This window comes from Oncorhynchus mykiss, chromosome 1, assembly GCF_057628025.1.
Source record: "Oncorhynchus mykiss isolate SJ-2025 chromosome 1, ASM5762802v1, whole genome shotgun sequence".
Classification (NCBI taxonomy): domain Eukaryota; kingdom Metazoa; phylum Chordata; class Actinopteri; order Salmoniformes; family Salmonidae; genus Oncorhynchus; species Oncorhynchus mykiss.
Window position 1 is genome coordinate 16,430,609 of NC_143022.1, and position 21,427 is coordinate 16,452,035.

Genomic DNA, 21,427 nt, shown 5'->3' on the forward strand with positions numbered 1-21,427 from the left:
GTTCTATGTTCAACAAACAAAGTAAACGGAACAGGATGTTGCAGTGAAATGGTTGCAGGCACCATTATTACATTAGTATTTTCTCTTTGATATTTCCATCAAAAGGATCCTCCTCAAGGATGCCTCCATGTCAAGGTTCTCCTCCAGCATCGTCTCGTGTCATGGGTGCTGAAAGAATGGCAAATGAAATAAAAACTACACTACAGTAAGTGGGTGCCATTTGTAATTCTAAGATTTTACATGGAGAATTGTCAAATTACGCTTTCCACTGTTCATAACCAAACACATTTATAATGTGATCTCATTACTTATGTTGTGATGTAACTGTTTCACCTGTTATGCCTCCAGCTATGCCTATTCACCAAGCCCACCCAAACCTGAAGAGGAAGGCTGAAAGCATTGGAATTGGGACTGTTGGAAGCACTGTAAATAACGCCAAGAGGCCCAAAATTGAGGACCACCTTGAGAAAAACATGAAGACCGCACCCAAGGCACCTGTACCCAAGAAGCCTGCTGCAGCTAAGGAGCCTAAAGTCAAGAATCCTACTGCAGCTAAGGAGCCTAAAGTCAAGAAGCCTGCTGCAGCTAAGGAGCCTAAAGTCAAGAATCCTACTGCAGCTAAGGAGCCTAAAGTCAAGAATCCTACTGCAGCTAAGGAGCCTAAAGTCAAGAATCCTACTGCAGCTAAGGAGCCTAAAGTCAAGAAGCCTGCTGCAGCTAAGGAGCCTAAAGTCAAGAATCCTACTGCAGCTAAGGAGCCTAAAGTCAAGAATCCTACTGCAGCTAAGGAGCCTAAAGTCAAGAAGCCTACTGCAGCTAAGGAGCCTAAAGTCAAGAAGCCTGCTGCAGCTAAGGAGCCTAAAGTCAAGAAGCCTGCTGCAGCTAAGGAGCCTAAAGTCAAGAAGCCTGCTGCAGCTAAGGAGCCTAAAGTCAAGAAGCCTGCTGCAGCTAAGGAGCCTAAAGTCAAGAAGCCTGCTGCAGCTAAGGAGCCTAAAGTCAAGAAGCCTGCTGCAGCTAAGGAGCCTAAAGTCAAGAAGCCTGCTGCAAAAAAAATAGTTAAATAAAGATTTAAAACATAAGAGCACCAGGTGCATATGCCTAAAATTCTTCTTATGAGATGTGAAGTTTTAGGCATATTGCCTTTAAAACATTCAAAGCACGAGCTCCGTGTCTCCGTGCTCTGTGTCACGTTCACTCTCCATGTTTGTTTGTGTTGCAAATTTCCCGTGTGGAAGAACGCAAAGCGTCGTCCAATTGACAAAAAATATTGCCGTAAATAGTGTGATTTGCGACACAATTAAATAAATGATAGAGCATAATATGAAACGATAGACGTTTTTCTATCGTCAGACGATATATATATCGTCATATCGCCCAGCCCTATTATCGATCATAGTCTGCCGCTGGAAAAACATGTCTTATGGCTTCACACCCCTTTCTATAATGTGAATAAAGAGTTACTTGTCTAACAGAACACAGAGGGTGTTCTTTAATGGAAGCCTCTCAAATATAATCCAGTTAGAATCAGGAATTCCCCAGGGTAGCTGTTTAGGCCCCTTACTTTTATCAATGTTTACTAATGACATGCCACTGACTTTGAGTAAAGCCAGAGTGTCTATGTATGCGGATGACTCAACACTATACATGTCAGCTACAGCGACTGAAATGACTCCACACAACAAAGAGCTGCAGTTAGTTTCAGAGTGGGTGGCAAGGAATAAGTTAGCCCTAAATATTTCTAAAACTAAAAGCATTGTATGTGGAACAAAAACACTCACTAAATCAACTAAATCTTGTAATAAATGTGGAAATTGAACAAATTGAGAAGACTAAACTGCTTGGAGTAACCCTAGATTGTAAATTGTCATGGTCAAAACATATTGATGCAGTAGTGGGTAAGATGGGGAGAAGTCTATAATAAAGTGACGCTGTCTTAACACTATCAACAAGGCAGGTCCTACAGGCCCTAGTTTTGTCGTACCTTGACTACTGTTCAGTCGTGTGGTCAGGTGCCACATAAAAGGACTTAGGAAAATTGCAATTGGCTCAGAACAGGGCAGCACCGCTGGCCCTTGGATGCATACAGAGAGCTAATATTAGTAATATGCATGTAAATCTCTCCTGACTGAAAGTGGAAGAGAGATTAACTTCATCACTGCTTTTATTTATTTATGAGAGGTATGAGACATGTTGAATGCACCGAGCTGTTTTTCTAAACTACTGGCACACAGCTCGGACACCCATGCATACCCCACAAGACGTCTCTTCACAGTCCCCAAGTCCAGAACAGACTATGTGTAACGCTCAATGAGTGAATGGGTGTGGAGTCAGGCGCAGAGAGCAAAGGATGCTGGAAAAAACACGCTTTAATGTCCCCCCAAAAAAAATCACAGGAACAAAATAGTATACCCAACACAGGTATAACTACAAAACAAAATAGTACCCTATCGTGAAATACAAGGACAGCGAGAAACCCAACAAAACACTAACCACTCTAACACATACAGATGAACAAGCCCGCACAAACAGAAGCGGGCTAAACAAACTTAAATAACCCCACCCTAACAACCAAACAAGGAACAGGTGAAACCAATTAGACAAAACCAAACGAACACAGAACAAAGGATCGGTGGCAGCTAGTAGACCGGCGACGACGACCGCCACCCGAACAAGAAGGGGAGCCACCTTCGGTAATATTCGTGACACTATGGGAGGCACACAGTACTACCTAGAGCCATGACTACATGGAACTCTATTCCACATCAAGTAACTGATGTAAGCAGTAGAATCAGATTTTAAAAAAACAGATAAAAAAAAACACCTTATGGAACTGCCGGGACTGTGAAGCATCACAAACATTGGCACAGACACACACACACACACACACACACACACACACACACACACATAATAACATACGCACTATACATACACATGGATTTAGTACTGTAGATATGTGGTAGTGGTGGAGTAGGGGCCTGAGGACACACAGGGTGTTGTGAAATCTGTTAATATATTGTATGTTTTTAAAATTGTATAAACTGCCTTAATTTTACTGGACCCCAGGAAGAGTAGCTGCTGCTAATGGGGATCCATAATAAAGACAAATACAAATAGAGCCCCACAGTGGTCACCATTCATTTTAGAACCACTTCAAACAATGTCTGTGTTTCATGTAGGCTTTCCCTAGCGGGCAAGATTACTTTATTAAATATATTCAGCTCTATTTACTCTCAGATTCTAAAATGCTAATTAGCATCAAAGTAGACATCATGCAAGACTACAAATCCCTGCAGACTCCTGCATGTTATCTCTAACTGACACGTTTGCTGTTAGCTAGCTAACCACTAGCTACCTTGATCCAAAACGAAAGATATATTGAACATTTTACAAATAATGTTTCATATTTGATTTAACTAATATTTGTTGGCTTCTTTATGCATTTGGTCTTGTGTCTTGTTCAGAATACTATCCTAGTATCAGTCAGATCTTTACAATGTGCCATGAATAGTATGATAGATAGATAGTTTTCTGCAAAGATGCTAGCTATCTACCTACCTTGATGATATTATTATTTATTTATTTTATTTAACTAGGCAAGTCAGTTAAGAACAAATTCTTATTTACAATTGACGGCCTACCCCGGCCAAACCCTAACCCGGACTGCGCTGGGCAAATTGTGGGGGGCCCGAGTGGAACATATCCTTATTTTACGAGATCTTCTTCTCTTTCAACCGGTGGAGGTCTATATTTAATCTCTTATAATGTCTGCCAACTATATGAACAAAGTGAAATCTATTTCAATTAACGGTGTCAGAATGCACTGCTGTATTAAAGCAATTCAGAACTAACTTTTTGACATATTAACTCATTGCAGAATGTAGGCTATCTATAAACATGAGTAAGCATATTTACAAGAATGCACCTAGTCATCCACCAATCACGCCAATCACCTGAACTCCAACAATTACATTGTTTTAAAGAATTTAAATAATAAGCAATGCATACATATGCCTTTCATACATAAACATCTGACTTGAAGTAAATATTAAATTATTTCTTAATAAATGCCACAAACCTGGAACATCAAAGAGCACCATATGAACTATTATTACTATCAGAGAACGCAATGTGGGTTTTCTAATGATCAATTAGCCTTTTAAAAGGATAAACTTGGATTAGCTAACACAACGTGCCATTGGAACACAGGAGTGATGGTTGCTGATAATGTGCCTCTGTACACCTATGTAGATATTCCATTAAAAAATCAGCCGTTTCCAGCTACAAATAGTCATTTACAACATTAACAATGTCTACACTGTATTTCTGATCTATATGATGTTATTATTTTTTTTTAAGTGACCCTAAACTTTTGAATGGTAGTGTATGTTGTGGGTCACTCTTAGTTTTCCTTATCTCCACTGGAATGCCCATGTTGATCCTCTTGGTTCTCTTGATCCATCCATCTGTCTTCTTTGTTAGTCAGGCCTGACCCCTTCATCTCGTAGTTTCTTTCTGTAATCTAATTTATTATGACTGAAGATGCAGAATTTTCTGCCAGGCACCTTCTAATAGGGTATAACAGACTCGTTAGAACTTTTACCACACGCCCTATAGATGGACTACATGCCCTCTATCAAATCAAAACTGGAATTTTTCCTCAAAACAAAGGTAAAAAAGTATGCTAGTCATTTATAGATAAATTCATACCTAGTTTGATGTTTCTGTGACAAACGGTGAACTGGTTATTTATGTATACTGCTTTCAATGGCATTTTATGGATTGTATGTATTTCTATCAAGTCAAATGGAATTTCTACTCAAAACAAAGGCTGTTAAAGTATGCTAGACATTTATATAATAAATCATATCTTGTTTGATGATTCTGTGACAAACGGTGAATGAGTTATTGATGTTTACATTTTCAAATGGCTTTTGGCGAATGTCTGTTGAATGTCCGAATGTGTGAATATAAAACCAACTTAACCTCGGTATTTTGCAGACCCTTTAGTGGAGTTGATAAAATGAGCTTGAAGGGCAACCATCAAACCCAATCAACTGCAACAAAACACTTTGCCGCCTTTGGGGAGGGGGCGGAGTTTAGTGTGTTGAGAAGCTGTGACGTCGGCTGTCCGCGCATGCTAGTAACAGCACCAGTGTTTGCTTTTGTTGGACGAAGAGAAAAATTGCTGGCTAGCCAGGATACCGTTAATTTGTTTTGATTTTTTTCCTAGGTCCCTTTTTGGCCTATTATTAATCACAGGAGTATCAATAAAGCAGGTACGTTTCCCCAATGTGTTTAGTGTTCAATCTTTCCATTCGTTCGCAGATTAACGTTAGTTAGATAGTAACGTTGGCTAGCTATGTGCCATGCGGTCCAGAAAGCCGGCCTAGTAGTAGTAACGTTAACCAACTAGCGAACGCTACTACCAAAGACTGTTTAGAATATCTGTGCTACAAAATACCAAATTATTTGTGGTATAACTTGACCAATTCAAGACGTTATTCTACTAGAAAATGTTAGCTAGCTAACTGCGTAAGTATGTAACGTAATGTTATTACCAAAGATAGCTTCGTAGCTCACGTTAGCTTGCTAGCCATTTGGCTAGCGAGTTCATTTAGTCCTTGCGTTGTCCAAAGTTGTCACGCCCACGCTGCTAGTGCTTGCTAGCTAGTAAGCTAACATTAGCTTGTAATAGCCAGCTAGATAGTTAACGACGTTACTATATTGCTGCACTTAGCTACCTAACATTACCGTTAGTTGATTAGCTACAATAGTTCATATTGTTTTGGTCCTCCTTGCAATTTGATCATTTTATCGAGCTAACTCGTTAACCCAGGGGAGGGGGGCAGTTTGAGTATCATCAAGCCAGGAGGGCAGAAGACCCGTCCTTGACCGAACACATTCCAAATGAATGACACTGGTTCAATAAATTCCGTTAAACCTAGTCATCAAGCCCTTTGCGTGGTGTTCAGTAGGACACAACAAAGGAAACCAAATCAATGACATGCCCCCCCCCTCCCATATTTTCAGAATCTACATCTGTGAAGCATCAACATGGCAGTCAGAAGGGGACACATCAGATACCTCAAAGTGAGTCGCTCTATTAACTGTTTTGAAGTTATTTCGTAGTTGGCTATATATTGTGCTGTTGCACAGATGGTTTGTATTATTGTGAAATGGACATGAAAGAACTGGAGGGGGGGGTCTTTTAAATTGTGTCAAGTGCTCTGTTGTCTGCAGCAGAGGATTGTGAATTACCCAGTGTTTACTCTTGCAGGTGTGTGAGGTACAGAGTTGTCAGGGTGACAATAGGGAATCACAACAGCATGTCAGTAAGGGTTCGATTAACATGAAGGTAAATCCACAGATTAACTTTGGCTTTATTTTGAGAAGCATTCTGTTTTGTTTCTGTTCTTTTGGGACATGGGCAGCATTCTCTAAGAACAGAACCAGTTAACTGTCATCTTTCATAAAGTTCTAGATGTCTTAATAACGGCTTACTTACACCCATTCTCCTGAAATTATAGCAAGACGCTTATGATAACGGTTACGACGAACACATGGAAGATGAGCCCAAAGATGCCAAAACCAACCTTATTGTCAATTACCTGCCCCAGAACATGAGTCAGGACGAGTTGCGGAGTCTCTTCAGCAGCATCGGCGAGGTGGAGTCTGCCAAACTCATCCGCGATAAAGTGGCAGGTAATCCCTATCACAAAAACCAGAGTGAGTCCAACCCCTTTTCTTTTGACCTCGGTTCACTTACTTTGAGGAGAAATAATGCCCTGGTATTCTCATTGTTTGTCTGCACATGTGCTCTTTTGTTTTCCACTACAGAAGTCTGTGACATCAAATATTTTTCTTTGACTTCACCAAGATTTTCTGTCTGGATTACTAATCTGTAAAATCAATGCGGTATTTGCTGGTTACCGCAATTGTCTTTTACTTTGTATATAACTCCTGTGTACCCCCTCAATCTTATGAAAATGTATTTAGATGCTAAGACTATTTTTGTGTGTTGCAGACTCGCTGATTAGTGTTGGGATCAGCGATTGACTTTTTTTCTTTGGGATGTTGTTCAACTCCTGTTTTTCTGTGCTATACATCTTGTTGAATCTGTTCTTTAAACTTTACTTTAGTGTCTCTTTTTTTAAATGGTGGTCGTTGGGAATTCTATTCATGGTCTTTGCAGATGTTTTCTTATTTCATTGGGTGTTATGGCTGCTCCGTGTTATTAGATCTGGTGATTACAACATATCTTAAAATGCATTTCTTTTGTGGACCCTATATTATGGAATTTTATGTCGTTTTCTCTTGTCTTTTTAGTTTCACATTTTTTATATTTATTGGAAACAGAATTGTTTTCCTTCAATTTAGTGTTATTTTTGTTTGATAGAATGCCAACGTTTTAATATCATTGTTATTTTAAGAAGAAAGATATTTTCATTTAGACTTTTCAATGTGGATCAGCTTTTCTTTTTTTTCTTGAGCCATATTTAGCAGAAAATGTTTTCTTTTGCAAATGTTTTTGCCAAAATGCATGCCGTGTACCGATATCTCCCGTGGAAGACTGGTATCCAATCTGTAGAAATGGACAAACTTTTGTTATTTTATTTTGTTGTTTTTCCTTTTTTTTCTCTAGGCCACAGTTTAGGGTACGGATTTGTTAACTATGTTAACGCTAGTGATGCAGAAAGGGCTATCAATACCCTCAATGGGCTGAGACTACAGTCTAAAACTATCAAGGTAACGTGCAATAAGGTGTTTTTGTTTTCTTGTTTCAACTGATGTGATATGTTCCTCAAGTAGTCCCTGGGCAGTTGAGGGCGAGCCCTCCTGCAAAGTGTCTATTTGCAAAAGGATATGAAGGTATTTGGGTAACATGTTTACTTAATCATGTAATTAACCTTTTTGTTCTATAATTTATCATTTTTGGCGATTTTGATTTAAGCAATTTGCGTGTGCGGTTAACCTGACATGGTTTTATTTTCGGCACATATTTATACTGAAGCCTATATTCATCTTGTTCAGACTACGTTTGTTTTTTTATTTAACACTACTGGTTATTGCTTGAGTGTGACGTTGTGCCGAATCAAAGCCCTGCATAATTTCGCAATTACATCTATTTGCCTTTTATAGCTTTTTAACTTTTTAAAACAGACCTTTTACTTAATATTAGGGTTTTCTTTTATTACTTAAATAGCGGCTCAGCAATGTGACTGAATTACCAGAATAGGAATGTTTTTTGTACTTTTATTTTGCTTGAAAATTTCAATGCGAGATATTTGGGCATTTTGAATCTGATTTTATTTTTCAAATGTGTGTAATATTGTCAAATTGATTCCAAAGTTGTTGTTTTTTTTAAATTGTTTTTCCTTTAAATTGCACTCAATGGAAACTGACCTGCCGTCTCCTCATCAGGTGTCCTTTGCCAGGCCGAGCTCTGACGGTATTAAGGATGCCAATCTTTACATTAGTGGGCTGCCCAAGACCATGACACAGAAAGACGTGGAGGATATGTTCACACGCTATGGCCGCATCATCAACTCGCGTGTATTGGTCGATCAGGCCTCTGGTAAGTAGGCAGGCACAGCCTGAATGAGAAATATTTGTGTATAATCAGTTAAATGAGCACCAAGGATACCACTCGCCTAGACTTTACCCCTCTACAAATTCTAACTATTTGCGTGTACATTTTCAACAGACTTCAAATCAGTGTCTAATAGCATCTTCAGCCTATTCCATTAATGACTTCTCAATTTCATCCCCTTGCTTCTCAGGCCTGTCCAGGGGTGTGGCCTTTATCCGCTTTGACAAACGGGCCGAGGCGGAGGACGCCATCAAAGACCTGAACGGGCAGAAACCCCCTGGTGCCTCAGAGCCCATCACAGTGAAATTTGCTGCCAGCCCCAACCAGGCCAAGAACTCTCAGCTCATCAACCAGCTCTACCACAACCAGGGCCGGCGCTTTGGAGGTCCAGTACACCACCAGGCCCAGAGATTCAGGTATGGTTGACTGCTCTACACACACAATCCATGTCAGTGACCGGTAGTGCTGAGCACTTCCAACTTTTTATTTTCTTCTTTTGGTTATTTAACTGACTGACGTTAGTTCAATTACTTGAAATGTATGTGTTGTTTGTGAGCCCAACTCTGTTTCTCTAAAGAAATCAGTAACTGTTGGACACTGGGCTGACGGGAGTTTTAGTTTTCATTGAGCAAGTATTCAACCTAGTTCAGTGCAGAAATGTGGTAATTAACTAGATTGACCATAATCCATTGCACCTGTTTTTTTGGCACCGCCTGCTACATTAGATGCACACGGACCGCATAGACTGCGATAGAAAGGAATGTACACAACGACGAGAGGGACAGTTCGTGAAATTAAGCCTTGCCATCTTTGACAAATTAGTCAACTTATTTTGTCAGATAGCTCTGCGGCTAGCCTAACTAAATGGGCTGTATGGGGAGCACAGAGAATGTTTGGCTGATACTGCGTGAGCTGAGATGGTGACTTTAAGGAAAGATCAATAATAGTAATCAAATGAAAACTAAGTGATGTACACAACTGAAATATTGCGTCTTTTTCCCGGCGTAATTTCCTTTTCTATTGAAGTCTGGGCTACCCAATGTAGACCTGACAGACAATGGAATATTTTCAATGTTTTGGTAATTCAATGTTCACTATTTGGGGAATTTCCATTAAAAAGCTGACGTTTTGATTTTATAGTTCAATTAACGTTTCCAAAAATGTTAAATCAAACCAACCTAGAAAAGCACTAATCCCTCTGCACTAGTGCCCTGTTGTTAAACAAGGGTATTTTGTGATCCTGGGGAGTCAAGACTAGAATCCCAAAGACCCCTGAATTATTAGTTATTTTTATAGTCTCTTTTAGTACTTTGGTCAGATATTTCCTTGGACAACAGGCCTGCAACTTATGTTTTTAGGTTATTTTAAACGGGCATCTATGGAGTTGCATTTGAAGAACCCTCATTCTGTGCCACTGGCAGGTTCTCTCCAATGAGTGTGGACCACATGAGCGGCATGTCTACGGTTAGCGCTCAGGGGAACTCCACGGCTGGCTGGTGTATCTTCATCTACAACCTGGGCCAGGACGCTGACGAGGGCATCCTGTGGCAGATGTTCGGGCCGTTTGGAGCCGTCACCAACGTCAAGGTCATCCGAGACTTCAACACCAACAAGTGCAAAGGCTTCGGCTTCGTCACCATGACCAACTATGAGGAGGCCGCCATGGCCATCGCCAGCCTCAACGGTTACCGCATTGGAGACAAGGTCCTGCAGGTTTCCTTCAAAACCAGCAAGGGGGGTCACAAGTAAACTGGAAAGGGTGAAGGGGTGCTTGTTTTCCATTCTTACTGGGGGGGTTAAACAATTTATTGGGAAGGCTACACATTTGTTCTTGGAAGGAGATAATCTATCTCCTTGGTTCTTGTAATTTAATTTCTATACTGTCGCTTAGATCTTTATCTTAGCCAGTAGAAAAGTAGACTTCTTGCTGTGACAAAAAATAACCTGTTCCATAGTTTGTTTGTTTTTTGCTGGGGGGGGGGGGGGGTGTTCAGTAGTGTACAGGAAGTTTGTTGACCAATTCTTGAATGTTTTAATGATCTGTGGGTTATGTTGGTTTACTTCAAGTGTGCCACATACATGGTTGAGGGTGACAATGCAAATTCCTGCCATGTTTAATGCTCTGCTTAATACATGCTTGCCATTTCTCTTTTTTTTAATGGTCATTTTATCATGATCAGGGCGTAAAGCTAGGCCTTGATTCCCAATAGACCCTCCAGTCTTTCTACACTCCTGTTCTAAGAAACAATGTAATTTTGAACATGCACAAGTCCTGTTCTAAATCTACACAGACTATTAGATAAAGCATGCCCTTTTAGATGTGGAAGTGTTCATGTGCTGGCAATGCATTTGATTACAAAAAAATATTGCTGTGTAATTGGGGATCTAAGGGGAAAAAGGACTGATACATGTGTTTTCCCCATTCCTCTATTTATACATGCCCTCAGACATTAAACCATAACATCTGAATTGTGATACAAACTAAAGGGAAGATTTAAATGATTCAGTTGGTCGGAAGATAATATTCTGTGAGCTGTAATTTTGATAAAGTTATTCAAGCTTTAACCAGTTGTATGCTTTTCTGTTTTCAAGTGATCTTTTCTTTTTTTGAAACTGCCTTTCAACGGCAACTTGTTTTCCATGATTGTTTGATTTACTTTTGCCATTAAACTGTATTTGGTGGAAGTTTTGGTTTGTTCCAGTTTTTTAATAAAAGTTTAACTTGGCTTTTAGTTTGGTTCATTGCATTTGGAAGTTGCCGTTTCATAAACATGACTAAATACCATTCCAACTTGGTCTCTGTATGTCTCCATAATTAGCCTAATTTGTTTTTTTATGCGTGATTTGAATTTGAAATTCCTGCCTGGGCATGTCCTGCATAGTTAAATTTAACCAAAGCAAGTTACTGGAGGTTTATGTATGGGGTTACTTGCATACCATTGTTCTCATGAGGGCACACGGGGTACTGGAAAGTGGGGCTCACAGTTTAGAGGGATGTGCCCTCTGTCCTACAATTATTTATTTTTTTGTCTCACCTCGCCTGCCCAAGCTTTGCAGACCCATGCGTGGCCAGTGGGTTTGACAGGTGTGACACACTTCTTGAAAGAGCCGAGGTGTCGTGCACTGTCCCAATGAGCAAAACCGATTTTCTGACAACTGGAATGGCAGGTATATGTTTATGTGACCACTATTCTTGGACACTAAACACGTCAGTGACCATTGTTCACTTGATGTTGATACATAGTAGGGTACTTGCTACTTTCTATTTAGTATGGTATACCTGAAGAGCTCAACATACAAGATTAGTTCACACAGTGTTTGGCCACACGGGGGTGTAATAATAGATTAATGGTAACAAGGTGTGTGCAGGTCATACAGCCTAAAACCCAAGATGGTCAAGTTGTGGAAAAATCTGATTAGGCAATCCTCTTCCAAGGGCTCACACGCAAATGTATTAAAACATTGACAATTCATCTTTTTTGTTATTCTACTGAGCAATCAAGCTAAATTGGCAGCATAGTGCCGCTGCCAAATCACTGTCTACATTAAAAGTTCAAATGCATATTTTCCTAACGTCAAAAGTTTATTTTCCACATCTCAACATGTTTGCGAACTGTAATAAACGACCTGTTGTGTATAAATGCTTGCGTGGGATTGTTAAATCCCTGATTATAATGCAATCTGTTTTTTAAATTGGGGCATAAAAATGGATTCCAGGAGATTTTCTTGTTAATTTGACCCAAATAGCATCTGGGAGTTTCAAATTCCATTTACAGCTTTTTTTTATCTACAGTAAGGCTTGTCTGTGATTATAGCAGGGTATGCCTATTATTATGCCTACTAGGTCAAGGTTTCCCAAACTCAGTCCTGGGGTCTGTTTATTTTTTTGCCCTAGCACTGCACAGCTGATTCAAATAACCAACTCAACAAGCTTGTATTATTTGAATAAGCTGTGTTGTGCTAGGGTAAACACCAAAACGTACACCCCGGGGGGGGGGGGGGGGGGGGGGGTGGTGACAGGACGACTTGTACTAGGTCACAATGGTTTAGCCTGCCAGGTAAACAAATGGCTTGCCTATTCTAACATTCCGGTGTTTGTTGTTGGTGTTACAGAGGGTTTGAATTGGGTGCTGCTGTTGAATTCCACCCTTTCGGAACACATGGCTTGAGAATCATTATGTAAATGCAATTATGTGCTGAACTCCTTCCCTTTCTTGCCAGTGTGACCTAATTTAGCCACCAGCAGTGTTTGATTAGGACTGACATATGTTGCGGTACTCATTTTGGGTGCTGGTATTGTTTATATTGGTGCAGGAGCACCACAATACTTTTGAGCTAATTATTCTATAAGAAGAACAGGAGCTGAAGCAGTTGGTGATTATTATTATTATTATTATTTTTACTGTTACCTGCTTTTCTCCCCAATTTCATGATGTGCAATTGGTAGTTACAGTCTTGTCCCATCGCTGCAACTAGAGCCATGTGTTCTACGAAACACGACCCTGCCAAGCCGCACGGTTTCTTGACACTGCTTGCTTAACCCGGAAGCCAGCCGTACCAATGTGTCGGAGGAAACACCATCCAGCTGGGGACTGAAGTCAGCTTGCAGGCGCTTGGCCCGCCACAAGTTGTCACTAGAGCGCGATGGGACAAACCCTCCTCTGACCCGGACAACACTGGGCCAATTGTGCGCCGCCTCATGGGTCTCCCAGTCACGGGCGGTTGTGACACAGCCTGGGATTGAACCCTGGTCTTTAGTGACGCCTCAAGCACTGCGATGCAGTAGAATATTTTAAGTGCCGGTACTCAGCTCCGGTGTGCTCCTGCCCAAGTCAAGCACTGCTCACCAGGCAGTGGCATGCGCCTCTACTCAGGACCAGACCAGGATTTGGTCCGATTACACTGATCAACTTTCCATAAAAGTCTATTTTAAAATATTTCTATGTGCAAAAAACAGGATTTGATAAGATTTGATTTGATTTTGCTCTAGTTCAGTTGAGATGTCCACTAGATGGCGATATGTATAATGTTTTGGTCTTTTGCTTCTCTTTTGCAGGTTTTATTTAGTCTGTGTACCATATATGGCCATGCAGTCTCCTAGTTTTGTCCTCTGACTCACTGGATAGTAAGCTGAGCTCTCTCAAGGTGGAAAGTTGGTTTCATTCAGAGGACCTTCTTTACACTTAAACCAGGTCTATTAGTCCCACCCCTCACTTCCTGCTCTCTACCACCTTCAACAAAGCCTACAGGCCGACACAGGGACAGACACAGGGACAGACACAGACACAGGGACATCTAGCAGTAGGTTCTTACTCTTTGTAAGCAAGCCGACCAAATGGACACATGCATTTGGTTGTCAAAAGTTAAAGAGCATTTTGTCCATTCGCCCTTTATTCAAATACTGTACACATTTGAGGAATTTTAGGCCCACAATTAAATCTGAAATCACTTGTCATATTTCTGTCATACTCAATCTCTCATGATATTTTACACATGAAGTGGATCTGTTGTTATGCCTGTCTGTTCTCCAAACTGCCACTTTCTCCACAGTGAAGCATGGTGCTCCGTTTATTTTTTATTTTTTTAAGACATCAGTGGTTCACAATGATCCTATTTCCTTTTTATGCAACTATTTTGTGGTATTGTTGTTGTTTTAAAGGAGCTTTACTGTCCATAGAGAACCGTTTGTCATTTCTTTATGTGGTGGGACTGGAGATGTGTACAGAGCCTTGTCTCTCTCTAAGGGGCTAGTAAGTACTAATATACCGCTGAGAGTTGTTAGCCTCAGTCCTTAGAAGATGCAGCAATGAGCTCATGTGTTTCCTAAACAAACAAACACGGCTAAATGGGGTCAGTGTACTGCGTTCAGGACACACATCCTCTTTATTGGTTTAGTGGTGTAAGTGGGCGGAGGTGTGGGGTTTTCCTGCAGTGTTTACATGCTGAATGATGCTTAGCATCATATTGTTTCTCCCAAAAGTCAATGGGGTTAGCAGGAAATCCAATGCTACTTAACCTCTGGGTACTATGGTTGTATTACAGTTGCATAATGGTTTAATATGTCAGACCCCAGTAATGTTGGGTTTAGGGTTGCATAAGGTGTTGCTATGATGGTATTCTAGACATCACACAGGTTTTGTGCTTGGATTACCATAACTGTGTTGGTGCTGTCATTGAGTTCACGTAGACTGTAAGTCTCCTTCTGCAGAATCATTAAATTATGTTATGTTAGCATCTCGCCGCCCCACTCCCCTTCCTTTTTTAGAATTATAGACGTAGCAGGCCATGACCTACAGGCTTTCGTCATCCCTCGTTATGTGTGGATGGTTGGGGGTGGGTGAATGAGAGGAGAGAGGGATGAAAAGAGAGGGGAGGCATCCGTAAATGAGTGTTCTCTATCTTTCCCTCCTGTTCTAGGAGTATGATTCATCAACGCCTACTCTGTCTCTCTATTTCTCTATCTATCTCTCTGTGTGTTTCTGTCTCAGGGAAGTGATGTCGGCTCCTCTCCTTTGCTGTTCTATAAATACCTAGCAGCCCACACTGGATCTGGTGCGGGGGATGCAGCCGTCCACTCCACTGTTACCTTGTGTATGTGTGTGTTATCAGGGATATTATAGCATGGAGACATTCACCGACACAGAGTCTAGCCCGTGTGTTTACATCTACAGTTGCTTGAGGCAAGGAGGATGTTGGGTGTTTTTGTGTGTGTGTGTGTCCGTGTGTGTCCGTGTGTGTGTGTGTCCCAGGCGTTGAACTCTGACGCCTCTGGCTCCCAATCGCACCGCCCTCAGGAGAGTGTGTCTATGTGGGGGAGGGGTGTGTGTGTCTGACTGTGGGCTCTGTGGGGAGATGGATATGGTAGGAGTGTATTTTGACAGGCGTGGAGTTAGTTAACCTTCTGGGGGATGTGCCATCCTCTGTGTGCCACACTGTGACAGACACGCAGAGATGGGAGATGTTGCCATGCTCACACACACATACAAATGTACGCACACACACACACTGCAAATGCTCTGAAACACACACACACACAGAATCACAGAAAAACATGTACACATTGAAACATGCACGCTACTAACTCACTGACAGAGTCATGCATATCTGACACATCCCTCCCAAACACACACACACACACACACACATTCACAGTTGATGTGTAATGACTAGCTGTGTTGTGTTTTGTACCTGGCAGTCAGACATGCTAATGAGAGCTGTGTCACAGATCATTCCCTCCATTAGTATGTAGAGGAACAGCTGTGCGGGGCAATATTCACTCACACACCCACACACTTTTCCACGTGTAGACACATTGCGTGACTTCATGTTTGTTCATTTCAAACCTACAGCACTTACTAGGTCATTTGGGGCTTTTAAAGGCATTAGCCAAGTGATTTTGTGTCGATCCTTTTAGCCTAATATTCATTAAAGATGAAAACGTGTTAAGGAATGATTCTATCAACAGAAAGGCTAATATTAGCTGTCATGGAAATGCATGGGCTCAGTTTTAAGGGCTCCCGAGTGGCGCAGCGGTCTAAGGCACTGCATCTCAGTCTTAGAGGTGTCACTACAGACCCTGGTTTGATTCCAGGCTGTATCACAACCGTCCGTGATTGGGAGTCCCATAGGGTTGTGCACAAATGGCCCAGCGTCGTCCAGGTTAAGGGTTTGGCCGGGGTAGGCTGTCATTGTAAATAAGAATTTGTTCCTAACTGACTTCCCTAGTTAAATAAAGGTTAAATGCATTTTTTTTTAAATGGTTCGTGTGTGTGTGTACATGTGTGAGTGGGCTTAAGGTGTCAGCATGCTTCAGTTCAGCTGGCGGCTAATCAAACTCGGTTAGTTGAACCGAACGAGTGTGCTCACATACTCCCTTAAAAGACCTTTGCTTGAAAAAGGCGGCAATAGTACTGTTTGTCTATTTTGAGATGCCGTAGCCAGTATACATTATACAAATTATACTTTTAATAATTTAAAAGTCACAAAATGTCGTTATGATATATTCACAAACACTTCTGAACTGTTTCGGCTGGGAAGCATTGAGCTAAAGGCTAGAGCTGCCGCTTTCAGGAAGAGGGACACTAATCCTGACGTTTATAAGAAATCCCGCTATGCCCTCAGACGAACCATCAAACAAGCAAAGCGTCAATACAGGATTAAGATTGAATCCTACTATACCGGCTCGGATGCCCGTGACACTGTTGACACTGTTGGTTAAGGGCTTGTAAGTAAGCATTTCACGGTAAGGTGTATTCGGCGCATGTGACAAATGAAGTTTGATTTGATTTGAAGCATGCAGACGCCTTTATGAGCCGTGCTTAACATTCCCTACTAATGTGGCTGCATTTTAACAATAGAGACTGCCTGCTGGCAGGAGGTTGGCCCGTATTCCTTGGGGGGCTGGTTTGTGTGCGTGTGTTGTTTTTGCATGTGTGTGTGTGTGTAACAGAGAGGGGGTGTAGCAGAGAGGGTGTGTGTGTGAGACAGAGAGGGGGGTGTGTAACAGAGGTGTGTATGTGTAATAGAGAGGGGTGTGTGGGGGTTGGGGTCCATTCGAGGTCTTGAAAGGACAAGGGGGGAGTAGGGACCATACATTTGGGGAGGTGATGTGTGTGTGCGTATTTGTGTGTGTTTACTGTAGGAGGGGCTAGCAGTATGTGTGTGCATGTGTGTCTTTGAACAAATATGTTGTGTATCTGTGTTCTTGTGTGTGTGTGTATATGTCTGTGCTCTTGCATGTGTGTCAGTCACACATAAGAAAAGCGCTGGAGACTTCAGTGGGTTGTGGGGTTGCCAAAGCTATTCCCTAAGGAATTTGTTGATTTCACCCATCCTCCACTCCTCCTCCCAACTCGACCACTCCACCCTGACCCCCACCAGCATTTTTCCCTCCACTCTGAACCCATCAGAGTTCCCCTCAACCCCAACCCCCACCAGAGCTACCCGCCACCCCGACCATCAACCCCCACAAGAGTTCCATTCCACCCCGAACCGAGCCCAACCAGAGTTCCCCTCCACCCAACCAACCCTCACCAGAGTTCACCTCCACCCCAACCCCCACCAGAGTTCACCTCCACCCCAACCCCCACCAGAGTCCCCCACAACCAGAGTTCATCTCCACCCCAACCCCCACCATAGTTCACCTCCACCCCAACCCCCACCAGAGTTCACCCCCACCCCAACCCCCACCACCAGAGTTCACCTCCAACCCAACCCCTACCAGATTTCACCTCCACCTCAACCCCCACCAGAGCTCTTTAAGACAAGATTCCCTTGACAAAGAGTGCTAGTCCACAATCATTTATATAATTCAATTCAAGGGGCTTTATTGGCCTGTGCAACATATGTTTACATTGCCAAAACAAGTGAAATGGATAAACAAAAGTGAAATAAACAATAAAAAGTTAACAGTAAATATTACACTCACACAAGTTCCAAAATAATACAAACATTTCAAATGTCATATTAGGTCTATATTCAGTGTTGTAACGATGTGCAAATAGTTAAAGTAAAAAAAGGTAAAATAAATAAACATAAATATGGGTTGTATTTACAATGGTGTTTGTTCTTCACCGGTTGCCCTTTTCTTTTGACAACCAGTCACAAATCTTGCTGCTGGGATGGGACAATGTGGTATTTCACCCAATAGATACAGTGGCTTATGAAAGTATTCACCCCCCTTGGAATTTTTCCTATTTTGTTGCCTTACAACCTGGAATTCAAATGTATTTTAGGGGGGTGGTGTATCATTTGATTTACACAACATGAATACCACTTTGAAGATACAAAATATTTTTTTATTGTGAAACAAACAGGAAATAAGACAAAAAAACTGAAAACTTGAGCGTGCATAACTGTTCACCCCCCAAAGTCAATACTTTGTATAGACACCTTTTGCAACTACAGCTGCAAGTCTCTTGGGGTATGTCTCTATAAGCTTGGCACATCTAGCCACTGGGACTTTTGCCCATTCTTCAAGGCAAAACTGCAACAGTTCCTTCAAGTTGGATGGATTCTGCTGGTGTACAGCAATCTTTAAGTCATACCACAGATTCTCAATTGGATTGAGGTCTGGGCTTTGACTAGGCCATTCCAAGACATGTAAATGTTTCCCCTTAAACCACTTGAGTGTTGCTTTAGCAGTATGCTTAGGGTCATTGTCCTACTGGAAGGTGAACCTCCGTCCCAGTCTCAAATCCCTGGAAGACTGAAACAGGTTTCCTTCAAGAATTTCCCTGTATTTAGCTCCATCCATTATTCCTTCAATTTGGACCAGTTTCCCAGTCCCTGCCGATGAAAAACATCCCCACAGCATAATGCTGCCACCACCATGCTTCACTGTGGGGTTGGTGTTCTTGGGGTGATGAGAGGTGTGGGGTTTGCGCCAGACATAGCTTTTTCCTGGATGACCAAAAAGCTCAATTTTAGTCTCATCTGACAAGTGTACCTTCTTCCATATGTTTGGGGAGTCTCCCACATGCCTTTTGGCGAACACCAAACGTGTTTGCTTATTTTTTCTTTAAATAATGTAATTTTTCTGGCCACTCTTATGTAAAGCCCAGCTCTGTGGCGTGTATGGCTTAAAGTGGTCCTATGGACAGATACTCCAATCTCCGCTGTGGCGCTTTGCAGCTCCTTCAGGGTTATCTTTGGTCTCTTTGTTGCCTCTCTGATTAATACCCTCCCTTGCCTGGTCCGTGAGTTTTGGTGGGCGGCCCTCTTTTGGCAGGTTTGTTGTGGTGCCATATTCTTTCCCATTTTTAGATAATGGATTTAATGGTGGTCCGTGGGATGTTCAAAGTTGTGATATTTGATATGTTTTTATAACCCAACCCTGATCTGTACTTCTCCTTCTTTGTCCCTGACCTGTTTGGAGAGCTCCTTGGTCTTGATGGTGCCGCTTGCTTGGTGGTGCCCCTTGCTTAGTGGTGTTGCAGACTCTGGGGCCTTTCAGAACAGAAGTCAGTTGAAATCGGAAGTTTACATACACTTTAGCCAAATACATTTAAACTCAGTTTTTCATAATTCCTGATATTTAATCCCAGTAAAAAATCCCTGTTTTAGGTCAGTTAGGATCACCACTTTATTTTAAGAATCTGAAATGTCAGAATAATAGTAGAGAGAATTATTTATTTGAGCTTTTATTTCTTTCATCACATTCCCAGTGGGTCAGAAGTGTACATACACTCAATTAGTATTTGGTAGCATTGCCTTTAAATTGTTTAACTTGGGTCAAACATTTAGGGTAGCCTTCCACAAGCTGTGAATATTGGCCCATTCCTCCTGACAGAGCTGGTGTAACTGAGTCAGGTTTGTAGGCCTCCTTGCTCACACACGCTTTTTCAGTTCTGCCCACAAATGTTCTATGGGATTGAGGTCAGGGCTTTGTGATGGCCACTCCAATACCTTGACTTTCTTGTCCTTAAGCCATTTTCCACCACTTTGGAAGTATGCATGGGGTCGTTGTCCATTTGGAAGACCCATTTGCGACCAAGCTTTAACTTCCTGACTGATTTCTTGAGATGTTGCTTCAATATATCCACATAATTTCCCTGCCTCATGATGCCATCTATTTTGTGAAGTGCACCAGTCCCTCCTGCAGCAAAGCACCCCCACAACATGATGCAGCCACCCCCGTGCTTCACGGTTGGGATTGTGTTCTTCGACTTGCAAGCCTCCCACCTTTTCCTCCAAACATAATGATGGTCATTATAGCCCAACAGTTCTATTTTTGTTTCATCAGACCAGAGGACATTTCTCCAAAAAGTATGATCTTTGTCCCCATCTGCAGTTGCAAACCGTAGTCTGGCTTTTTCATGGCGGTTTTGGAGCAGTGGCTTCTTCCTTTCAGGTTATGTCGATATAGGACTCATTTTACTGTGGATATAGATACTTTTGTACCTGTTTCCTCCAGCATCTTCACAAGGGCCTTTGCTGTTGTTCTGGGATTGATTTGCACTTTTCGCACCAAAGTACGTTCATCGCTAGGAGACAGAACGCATCTCCTTCCTGAGCGGTATGACGTCTGCGTGGTCCAATGGTGTTTATACTTGCGTACTATTGTTTGGACAGATGAACGTTATACCTTCAGGCATTTGGAAATTGCTCCCAAGGATGAACCAGACTTGTGGAGGTCTACAATTATTTTCTGAGGTCTTGGCTGATTTATTTAGATTTTCCAATGATGTCAAGCAAAGAGGCACTGAGTTTGAAGGTAGGCCTTGTAATACATCCACAGCTACACCTCCAATTGACTCAAATTATGTCAATTAGCCTATCAGAAGCTTCTAAAGCCATAACATCATATTCTGGAATTTTCTAAGCTGTTTAAAGGCACAGTAAACTTAGTGTATGTAAACTTTTGATCCACTGGAATTGTGATACAGTGAATTATAAGTGAAATAATCTGTCTGTAAACAATTGTTGGAAAAATTACTTGTGTCGTGCACAAAGTAGATGTCCTAACCGACTTGCTAAAAATATAGTTCCGACTTCAACTGTGTACTGAGATCATGTGACAGATCATGTGACACTTACATTGCACACAGGTGGACTTTATTTAACTAATTATGTGACTTCTGAAGGTAATTGTTTGCACCAGATCGTATTTAGCGGCTTCATAGCAAAGGAAAAACACCAAAGAGGATGAATACTTTTGCAAGGCACTGTATTAGAATTTATCAAAATTTGATTTGTTTTATAATTCGTTGTGGGTGTGTGTAATCTGAGGGAAACACGTGTCTCTACATTTGGCAGGAGGTTAGGAACTGCAGCTCAGTTTCCACCTAATTTTGTGGGCAATGTGCACATAGCCTGTCTTCTCTTGTGAGCCAG

General features: G+C 41.7%; 2 protein-coding genes across 3 annotated transcripts; both read left to right on the forward strand.

Annotated features, from left to right (window-relative positions):
• Positions 1-5,109: 5,109 nt before the first annotated feature.
• Positions 5,110-11,319, forward strand: LOC149985417 (ELAV-like protein 1). Of its 2 annotated transcripts, none has more exons than XM_090187238.1 (7): positions 5,110-5,279; positions 6,034-6,093; positions 6,281-6,358; positions 6,531-6,705; positions 8,425-8,578; positions 8,784-9,009; positions 10,015-11,319. In XM_090187238.1, the coding sequence occupies exons 5-7, from the start codon at positions 8,497-8,499 to the stop codon at positions 10,340-10,342; spliced, it is 636 nt and encodes a 211-aa protein (XP_090043364.1). In that variant the 5' UTR covers positions 5,110-5,279; positions 6,034-6,093; positions 6,281-6,358; positions 6,531-6,705; positions 8,425-8,496; the 3' UTR covers positions 10,343-11,319. The 2 variants fall into 2 exon arrangements, with proteins under 2 accessions (XP_090043364.1, XP_090043432.1); XM_090187306.1 differs by having other exon boundaries at positions 5,143-5,279; positions 6,531-6,729.
• Positions 5,155-7,272, forward strand: elav1 (ELAV-like protein 1). The gene is given in 5 exon segments (NM_001160664.2): positions 5,155-5,279; positions 6,034-6,093; positions 6,281-6,358; positions 6,531-6,729; positions 6,841-7,272. Coding segments are annotated over 4 exon segments (381 nt in total). The 5' UTR covers positions 5,155-5,279; positions 6,034-6,057; the 3' UTR covers positions 6,909-7,272.
• Positions 11,320-21,427: the final 10,108 nt, after the last annotated feature.

Coding starts and splice junctions, on each gene's coding strand:
- LOC149985417 (XM_090187238.1), top strand. CDS start 8,497: ATGACACAGAAAGACGTGGAGGATATGTTCACACGCTATGGCCGCATC. Junction 8,579..8,783: donor ATTGGTCGATCAGGCCTCTG/GTAAGTAGGCAG, acceptor CTTGCTTCTCAG/GCCTGTCCAGGGGTGTGGCC. Junction 9,010..10,014: donor CACCAGGCCCAGAGATTCAG/GTATGGTTGACT, acceptor TGCCACTGGCAG/GTTCTCTCCAATGAGTGTGG.